Source organism: Python bivittatus, unplaced genomic scaffold (assembly GCF_059951505.1).
Source record: "Python bivittatus isolate LINGU-HERP-01145 unplaced genomic scaffold, Pbiv_v1 ctg000470_np1212, whole genome shotgun sequence".
In the NCBI taxonomy this organism is placed as follows: domain Eukaryota; kingdom Metazoa; phylum Chordata; class Lepidosauria; order Squamata; family Pythonidae; genus Python; species Python bivittatus.
In genome coordinates this window covers 2,566,560-2,577,500 of record NW_028277065.1, presented here as the reverse complement: position 1 = coordinate 2,577,500, position 10,941 = coordinate 2,566,560, and the positions used below count along the sequence as shown (strand labels likewise).

The window sequence follows — 10,941 nt, the reverse complement described above, 5'->3', positions numbered from 1 at the left end:
GGGAGAATAATCACATAACTTGGTACAACCATCTGACTTCTAACACAGTTCCTTTGATCAATTCTTGTATCTTTTCACAGAGGACCTTCAAGGTTGTCCTTTCATCACTTTATGGCATTATGCTCCAGCTGCCTTTATGTATCAGCTTTCACCCTTATCTCCCACATATATGTTAATGCTTAGTTCCTATAGTGTCCATATCAGACACGCTTTACACAATAGTAGAAAAGGTTCAAGGGAGGAAAAAAAAACAGGCAGTGCAGAAATATATAAACAAGAATGAAAGAGCAAAGAGTAGTCTTGCCATTCCAATTATTGCATTTAACAGTAGGAATAATATATTGTGCAAAATATAAAATAATGTTCAGTTGTAAAAATAAATATGATCCAAAACCAAATAGTTCCTAAGATCAATTAAACAATTATTCCACAATTTTCAATGCACAAAAATTCAGTCCCTAAACTGTTTTCACTTTGGCAATGCAGGAAGTAGTTAGAAGCACACATACTGCCCCCCTCCCCAGAGAGATGCAAAATTTCCAACATCCTTTAAAAACAAAACAAAACAAAAATCCATCCACTGTAAACTTGTAGTAATAACATGGCTTCCAGGACCACTGATTGCTACATCACTTGGGGTGGGGTTGGGGGATATTATAATTACTTTTCAACACTGTGACTTCCTTCCTTCCTTCCTTCCTTCCTTCCTTCCTTCCTTCCTTCCTTCCTTCCTTCCTTCCTTCCTTCCTTCCTTCTTTCCTTCCTTCCTTCCTTCCTTCTTCTTTGTCTTTCTCATGTAGCAGCAAAGCAATATTTCTCAGGCAAAATTCTGCTGGGAAAGATGCAAGGATAATGCACTGGAATAATTATGAAAAATGGCTACCTGTATGGACTTCTCTTCAGGGAACCCTCACTTCCTCCCAGGAATGTCCTTGAGATTATTGGGTCATCATATAAAGCATGAACAATGAATATCTCCAGATCTCCCCTCAAGATCCCACCAGGCCCACATTAAAGACACATCTGATACAAGCTCTAAGCATATTAGAACTATAGTATTTGTAAACATTAGTATCTGTATGGGTGTGCATGCATAAGAGTGTACAATGTAATAGTACATTCTGCCACACAAGAAGATGGAATTTCTCCCATGGATTTCCATGGTCTGCTCAAGTTAGGAATCATCATTTTTAAAATATAGAGCTCTTCATTAATTTTATAGAGGCAGAATTGGAAGGGAAAATATAGAGAAAGGGCAAGAGAACAAAATTTACAACTATTAGCCATATCTTAAGAGGCAACTCTGGCCTCTCCCCTCCAAATTTTGCCATAAATTCATCAGTATAATAGGGAGAAAATGGAAGGAGATATTTACCATTAATCAAAGCCAATGTACAGAAAAGGGGGAAAAATGCTGCTTATATCTCCAAAATCTTGTTGCCAAGATCACATATTATGTGACTGGCAGGATTAATGTGAAATTTATTAAGAGAAGACCTAGTTGTTCCAGAAGAATTCCACTTAACTGGTCCAGTACACCTAATCAGATTAGATCAACAGCAAAATCCTAGGAATGTCTATTTGGATATAAATCCTATTTTATTCAGCAGGTCATGTTCAGCAGGTCATGTTATCAGGTAAGTGTATAAAGCCAAACAATATTAAAATACTGCATGCTTTAGCAAAAGTTACAAACTGGTGGCCAAAATATGACCAAGTCTGGAATCCATGTCATCTTTTCTTTTTTTTAACTGTCAACATTGTTACCTTTTGAGATTACAGAACTAAAGATATACTACAGCTTGTTTCTTTCTAAATGTAGTTTGTGAAATGAAAGTGAAATATTTTGCATTATAGTATAATTAATGCTCTGAAAGCTATATGCCCCCTTTGCATTGAGATACCATGCAATATGTTGTTGTGATATTTATTCATAGTATAAATAGTAGAAGTAGTGATATTCTGTAGTAATGGATTTTTGTAATGGATTGGGGAGTTCATCAGATGATCTTGAAAGTCTCTTCTAAATGTATTCATTTATTTACAGAATGTATCTCCTATAATGATCATTATTATTACATTCTATGCCTCTAAATCTCACAGAACATTATAGGTTTTATTTTACAGGGCATATATATGATTGCATTACAAATATATGTATTAACTGACATCCAGAAGGAAAAGCTGCACTAAAGCTGATAGCTTAAGGAATGCTCTCCTGGCTTAGATCTAAATCCACCACTTGAAGTCTCATTTACATTTATTCAATTCCTCCTTGATTTGATCCCTGAACTGAGGCTCAGAGACTGTTTGATATTTAATATACTTTATAACATTGAGCGTTTGAAAGCACATCAGATGATACCTGTCATCTTTACACAGAAAATCCAATCCCATTTAAAATATTCTTTCTGTCTCTTTGTCACCCTCCCAAATCAAACACACAACACAAAAAGTGTCAGCTGCAATTTCAACCCTCCAAAATAGATAGGAAAGAGAACTTTGCTACATCCTCACATTTGCACTTCAGCATCACAAGCCAGCAGTGTGCATTGTTAATTAACAGATAAGTAAACTCTTCAGTATCAATTTATTATAGTTCCATAGACATAGAATTTCAGTAAAAGTTGCACTGTTAAATAAAATATGAAGGTCACTAAAGTGTGTAGAAATTATACAGAAGACGAGTATTTGATTATTCTTTTATATCCATAACAGATTTACAAAAATCACATACAGAAAGTAAATCAAAGTCAGAGCAATCCAGCTCCCTTTTAAAATGCCATGGTAGCAGTCAGTTACAATGTTTCAGAAATCTATCACTTATTTCAATGTTAAATTGAAATAAGTAATAGATTTCTGAAAGCTTCTTCTCAAAAATTGTCTTCAGCCTTCTCAAAATCCCCCCCCCCCCGTTCCCTTGGGTGGCATTTTCAATGTGGATTTTCATTGCAGTTATAATGAATTGATCGATTTATATTTTAAATTGGCTATATTTGATGAGATTAATGGATTTCTTGATTTGACCTAGAATAATTTACATACCAGTCTATTCTGCTGAATTCTCAGAGCTTATGCATTAGCACAAAGTGTTATTGTTATTGTTATCTTAAAAGATGCTTAGCTATTTTTAAATGATTATTAACAGTGAATACAGTAATGAACATACTGGAGAATGCAGAACCATACTTCTCACACCAAATTCATTATTATGGGTTTTCCTGAACTTCCAGAGCATCAGCTGACATTGTTTGCAATATTTGTCACTATCTACCTTCTGACTCTGGTGGAAAATGTCCTTTTGATGTTGACCATCTGTTTGAACCGACATCTTCGCACTCCTATGTACTTCTTCCTAGGAAATCTTTCTATTTTAGAAATTTTCTATGTCTCAGTAACAATGCCCAAGTTATTCTCCATCTTGTGGTCAGGGGAGAACACACTCACTTTCCAAGACTGCCTCACTCAGATGTACTTTTTTCTTTCCTTAGCATCTTCTGAATGTTTTCTCTTGGCAGCAATGGCCTACGATAGATATTTGGCAATTTGCTATCCACTTCATTATACATCCCTTATGAATCACAGAACCTGTGCTTTCCTGAGTATGGCATCCTGGCTTAGTGGCTTCCTGGCTTCCTTTCCATCTGTAGTGATGATCTCCAGGTTGCAGTTCTGCCATCAAAATACCATTGGACACTTCTTCTGTGACATCTCACCTTTACTGAAGTTGTCTTGCACAGACACTTCAACTATTGAGGTTCTGGATTTTGTGGCAGCACTAGCAGTCCTTATGACATCAGTTGTGGTGACTGGGACATCTTACATACACATTTTTTGTACAGTTGTAAAGCTTCCCTCCAGAAAAGAGAAGAGCAAAGCTTTTTCCACATGTGTCTCTCACCTAACAGTTGTCTCTATGTTCTATGCCACCACCATATTCATGTATGTCCGACCTAAGGCCATTGGAACATTTGATTTGAACAAACCGGTGTCCATCCTATACTCAGTGGTAGCTCCATTTCTGAACCCAATTATTTACAGCCTCAGGAACAGGGAAGTAAGAAAGACCTTGAGCATAACTATATATCAGGTGATCACCTTCTTAGGATGTTTTCAAATGAAAAGATTAAAGCCATTGTCAAACTGATATGTGTCACAGTTGAAAATGTTTTGGGGCAAGTATTCCTTTCACTGCTAAACTTGACCTACAGTACTGACTTGTATAGTTCTAAATATTTTATAATCTGAACCACGTGTTTTGCTTCATACAGATGCATGTCAATTTTCAGTTGCTCTCACAATGATATGTTGAAGGTAATTTGAATGTTATTTCTTTTTTGTGATTGTATGTGGGAATGACCTTGGGAGACAGAAGGAACACCTCCAGACTAGGCAACAGTCTCCTTCCTGTCTCCCAAGGCCATTCCCACATACTATCACATTTTTCAGCATTCCATGCATTTTGCATTACTGTAGGCTCATGTGCAGGGAATAATAAAATTGCTACTAAGCACTCTTATACTATTGGGTTATTCATTACTAACTTGGGGCTGAAAATTTTGCTGGACTCCAGCACTCAGTATCCCTTACGTAGACTATGTATTCTCACTAGGCCAGTTAGGAGCCACATGTTCTTACTTTGTGCTGAATGTTTAAAGAAAGTTAGAGATATATTTGCACAATTATTTCTACATATTCCTTTTCTGAATTTGGAATGTATTGCCACAGATCTTATTTTGTATTGATAATTTATATTTGTAATTTCCAACACTGTCTATTTCATATTGCTCTGGTGACTTTTGTAATAATGTTATTAAAGAAGAGGAAGAGGAAGAGGAAGAGGAAGAGGAAGAGGAAGAAGAAGAGGAAGAGGAAGAGGAAGAAGAAGAGGAAGAAGACTCCTCAGAGGAATGCAATTGATGTTTTCCATGCCACAGTCCAATTTCCAATCTTAATGGAAATGGCCACACTGTTTTAAGGAAAAGTCCACATCATTTAACTGAATTATGCAAACTTACTTCACAAATTTATTAGAGCAGAAAGGCATGACTATGTTGAGCCATATAAAATAGCTGTCTAAATTTCAGCTTTGAATGGAGAACCAATGTACAACAAGTTCTATTGAGTAAATCAATAAAACATTTGTATATATGCAAATGAAAGCTGATGCATGCCACTTTAAAAACTTCTCTCATGAAAAAATTATGCATACCATCTAGAAAACTAATGTTTTGTTCAGAAGTGTTTATCCCAACAAGTTACATCATTTTTTTTTACTAGGGTAAGATTTTTACTAGGGTAGGATTGAGGGTAGGTACAAAACCAGCTGGGTGACCTTGAACCAGTCACACTCTCTCAGCCCTAGGAAGCAGACAATGAAAATGAGGGACTTGTCCAGGCAGTTGTCAGGAGCCAACACTAAATCAAAGGCACAAAAATAAATAAATAAATAAACAAATAAATAAACAAATGAACAAATAAATCTAAACTTCTATTTATTTCTAAAATATTGTGATTTAGTGCTTCTGTAATTGATACTTTACATATGGTTTTGTGAAATAAAATCAAATTTAGGTGGATTCAGTGACTTTTCTTTTTGTCCTGACTATTTATCTACTTTAGGGAGTGACCCAGGCATGCCACTCAAAAGCCAAGAAGACTTCTCACCCCAGAAAAAAAATAATGCAATCAATGAAGTTACTAAAGTCACCTCCACATGGATATTAAAATCACTTGGTTTAACACTAGGAAAAGTAAGTTGTTTGGGTCAAGCTCAATTCATAATATTCAAATTTCCATACTCCGTACTCTGTATCTTGTATGTCACTGAAAGCCTCAACATTGCATGACGTGAAGAGATGTAAATCAGGCTAAGGCAAGTTTGTTTTTGCTAGTAAGATCAAAATGAAAGCAATATGACCCTCAATGGGTTTTAAGGTCTATGATAAATCCAAGTTTAAAGAACAGACCTCTGTTCTTGAACAGAAATCAAGACATTTTAGTGGAATATGATATACTACTGTAATCTTAATCCATTGGCTTTGTTCAAGAGAAATCCTCTACTTCCACTTGGTGGTAGCCATCAACATGCATCTTGAAAGCTTAATATAACCATTTTGCTACCACACAAAGGTGTCATATGAGCCAGACAGAGCCAGGGAAATTTTTAGTATTAAAATGAATATATTGCTCTTTTTAATGCTAAAGTAGCTTCCATTCCATAGTTCCTAAGCAGAAGCATGTTCATTCCTTCTCTTCCCCCTCAGCCAATTTTTATGAGGGCTGCAATACTCTTCAGATGCAACTTCATTAGAAAATCTTGTTTAATAATCTGCATATTTATTAATTACAATGGGCAGTCCTCTGCACTGCTGCTTAAAGCTTGAAAGCCGAGTTGTGTATAAAGTAATGTGAAATGTGAAGTTACTGAGGGGCAAGACTCTAGGGTTACACAAAGTGGTAGTCTAATGTTTTGACTGTTTATTGCACCAGCCAGTTGTCATAATGTATCTGGGCAGGTTTTCAAGTGTGTTTTACTGTCATTTCACATCTGCTTGTAAATTGGTTTCTGAGATTGGATACGTTTTTTGTTGGGTTTTGTTTTGTGGTGTTTTTTGGGGTTTCTGTTTTAGGTCTACTCTAGGGTTCTGCAGATCTTCAGAAGGAACCCTTCTCTTTGATGAAGTTAGGCCACAAAGTGGACTGCAAAAATTGATCATTAATAAGACTATATTAAAATAAAATAAAATTAATAGGACAATAATAAAATATTTTAAGACTTTCTCTTTGAAATAGTCAGAACCACCAATGATTTTGATATCTCTGAATAAGCAATATAGCTTTAAAAGAAAGGGAGCATTTAGAGACTTTCCTGAATTTGAAAACTGTATTAAACAAAATTCAGAGCATTTGTGGGGCCTTATTTATAAATTGCTGGTGAAATATAACCAAGAAACCAAACAAGTAAAAAACTGCACCATCGCATGCAAATTTTAGATTCCATAATTGATATGAATCTCAGAAGATAAAACATTCATACCAAATATATTTAGAGAAACAATATGCTTTTGTAGTTCACATTTGATATGTAGTGGGTTGCCTTTGGCATATAGCATTTGCTAGTATTCTTTGCTAAATGCTACTTCAGCTTTTCCACAATACAGCTTTACTTACCAGAAGCTGTGTGTCTTTGAATGTCTGTTGTGCCTACTTTCAAAAGCATTGTTGACAAAAACTTTTGAAAATTCTCCTTCTCTCTCTTTGTCTCTCTCTTATCTCTATCTATCTATCTATCTATCTATCTATCTATCTATCTATCTATCTATCTATCTATCTATCTATCTATCATCTATCTATCACATGCAAATGGTAAAAAAAAATGCAATAATAGATGGTTTCATAACAAAATCCCAGATATAATCTAAAATATAATATCAGACTGAAATATAAATTTTCAAAGTCTTCTTGAAAGTAACCCAAGGTGGTAAATTGTATTGAAAGGGGAAGGGAATTTCCTAGCTGGAGGCACCATAGAGAACATCCTATCTAAGAAGATATCAGATAGGCTTCAATTCAGTGTGTGCCACAGGCCCTTGAATGAAGATTGCCATTTTGGGAAGCAACATACAGGGAAGCCATTACTTTAAGTAAACTGTGCCCAAACCATTAAGGGATTTATGTGGAATAACAGGCATCAATAATTTTATTTGGAAATCTATAAGAAAGAGTGCATCTTTATCTTGCTCCCACACTAGAAACCAGGCTGCTGCATTCCAGACCCAATGCAATTTCTGGGTTTCCTTCAAAGAAGAACTCTCTGTGGGGGTGGGGAGAGGGGTCAATGATGAAAGTAGAGTTGCACTATTGTAACATTACCTTTGCCACTTTTTTATGTGCTTAATGATGGTGTGGCATTGCCTTTGATCCTGCACAGTGCCTGCTTCAAGAACATTCCTGTGTAATGTGTGATACAATAATCTAAACAGGAGGTAATCGACATGTGAATAGCTCAGAACTCTCCAAGAAGGGACATTCTTAGTATATCACTTTGAGCTGAATATAGGTAGACCTTGCCATAACCACTAACCTGAGCATTCAAGGACAGTAAAAGGTCAGAAGAACCCCTCAGCTACAGGCTTGCTCTTGCATCAAAATAATAATCCTGTTGAGTGTGCAAAAGTTCCATTCTGAGAAGTTGAAAACTCCCCCAACCACCAAACTTTCTACTTGCTCTCAATTCAGTTTCAGGGAAGTTGAACCTTCCTAATCTGCTGTATAGCCCTGGAATTGCCTGTTGCACTATCAACTAAAGTTAAGAAGGTGCTATCACAAAACTCCCACTTTTAAGTCACTATATTAGATTGTCCTTGGGTGCCATTATGCTAATATTTCATTATTACTGTTATTGTTGTTGTTTGCTGGTTTGTTGGTTTTAATACTGCTTGCCACAATGGCAAGATGGGAGGCTATATAATCAATTAAATATATAAATAAATACCACTTGGTTGGTAGGGGAAGAAGAAAAAAATGAGAATCAGCCTCTTCCTTGGTTAATTTGGCATCTTTAATAGATGAGTAGAAAATTAGGTAGGAAATAGGATTGTAAAAACCTCTATGGCATGTTGTATTTGACAAATTTGTTGAACAAGTCCTTTATACTATAGTAGCTGGCATTCTATTTCACGCTACAGTGACCATAAGGCATTATTACCAATGATCACATTATCTGTGACAGATACTAAGAACATTAGTGTCCCACTGCATATCACTCTGCCCTCTGCATCTGACTCCCCCAAGTCTCTGCCTCAAAGGAGCTGGGAAGGCTGCTAGGTTGAGAATATGAGGTAAGAGGTATGACTCCTTCATGACACTGGTCCAGAACTACTACTCCCCAGCATCTTCCCCAACATAGTGTCCTCCAGAAGTGTTAAAGTTCAGTTCCCATAATACCTAACCTAACCAGGGTGTCTGTTGGGGAGAAACAGTATCTTAGCATTTGGATCCTTCTTGTACATTTTGTAAATCACTCTGTGGGCACTCATGTGGCTAGTATGATTGATTATCCTGGGAGCATATCTAACATATCTGGAGTGCACCATGCTGGGCCAGAATGCCTAAGCCAAACATATGGCAACTCAGACAAATGAACACAACTGGGACTGCATTTTTTGTCAGCTAATCCTGATATATCTTAGATTTACATTTCAGAAAACAGAAGACCCTAAAAAGCTGCAACTTCAGTGATTCTGAGAAGATTGACTAGCTATGTAATTACACAGGACACAGACTCCAAGTGGCTTATCAAATCACAAGTGAGTAAATGAACCCAATAGGCTACATTCCTAGGTATCAAAAAGTGCAAAACCAGACCAACTGGTTTGATCACAGATACAAAAAGAAAGGAACACCTTTTTAAAAGCAGAATGTTGACAAAATCACTGACAAATCTAGATGGAAACACAGCTTAACTTAAATATATATATATATATTGCATTGAAGAATTGCCAGCCTCTGCCCCCCACCATTTTTTGTTTTAAAAGCAGAAGAGATCTGTATTAATAAGTAAGCCTATTTATCTTTTCTCAGAACAACTTTTAAAAAGTTATGCAATAATCTTTTAAAAAGTTATTCTGTCATTCTATTAACATTTCATTGATTGTGTGTGTGTGTGTGTGTGTGTATACACACACTTTTTTTTTTCTTATTCCTACATTGGATTACTGTTCTTTATTTGTTGCAAAAGAGGTAAACTGTTTTGCATGTAATTTTTGAATGACAGGGAAGTTATCTTCCTCATCTTTATCAACATCACCAGTTTGAAACATAATGTCCTTTCCCATCTACTTTATCTGTACCATCTAAATTGTTGAAATACAACTTGTTTCTTCTTCCTAACATCTGAACAAATTTATGAATATATATGTACAATGTACATTATTATAAGCATATTTTCCTTTCAAGATCAGGTAACGATTCCACAAAATTCCAAATCTCTGGTTTGTATTCAAATTTAGCCACACTTGTCAAGAGATGTTTTGTTTGGCTGATAAAAGGGGATTTAAACTAAGATGGTCAATTCAGTGTCCCACAGCCATACATGATCCAAGTCACTTTTCTTTTTCTATATATGTTGCAAGAGGTCTTCCTCTGATGCAACTCCTGAGAATCACTGGCATAATTTCTAGAGACTTTCAAGTATCACTGAATGATGTAAATTCTAAAACAGGCTAAAATGACTTTTAAAAAAATCTTCTCAGAATCTAAAGGAAAAAAGTGTGATATTATCTTGCCTATTTTACATCATCCTCACTCATTAAAACATTGAAAATTGTGGCTTTGTCCATGCAGATATGAGACACAGCCCAATTCATTTGGAATCACTGTACTGGTCCAATAATTTTCAGGGTAGTCCCCAGCCACAGAAGGTTTTCTACTCCCAGTTTAGACTAGTATGTTACTGATGTTGTAATTACCTAACAGCAAATTGTCAAGCTTAGTGAAGCTAAGCAAAATTCCACATTTGCTACCATATCTTCCACTGAAGATAAAAGGTAGATTGGAAAGAGAAGGAGAAGAAGAGGAGGCAGCAATATTTATTTTAAGTTCTGAATCAATAGTTATTGTTGTAAAATGCCTTGGAAGCATGTTTGTGAATACTGTATATACAAGCTATGGGATAAAAATGAACCATATTAATTAATTTCCTTTCCCCCAAAAGATTATTCTGGCAATATCTTATTTGTTTTTGAGTGAGGCCTATATGTAACAGAACACATTCTTATGAAAAGCAGGAGGAAGCATGAATGACACTTGAAATTTTATTCTCATTGATTCAGTGTTGGTCCATGTAGGAGAAAATTTTCACTCAGAAGTGTGGTGTGAACAAATTAATTGCACACAACTCAAACATTTGAGTACTGAAAGTGGAATCACACATGAAAA

General features: G+C 35.8%; 1 protein-coding gene across 1 annotated transcript; it reads left to right on the top strand.

Annotated features, from left to right (window-relative positions):
* Window positions 1-3,175: 3,175 nt before the first annotated feature.
* LOC107326382 (olfactory receptor 6B1-like) lies at window positions 3,176-4,147 on the top strand. Its single transcript, XM_015889908.3, has one exon. It carries the CDS (start codon window positions 3,176-3,178, stop codon window positions 4,145-4,147), a length of 972 nt encoding a protein of 323 aa, XP_015745394.3.
* The last annotated feature ends 6,794 nt before the right edge of the window (window positions 4,148-10,941 follow it).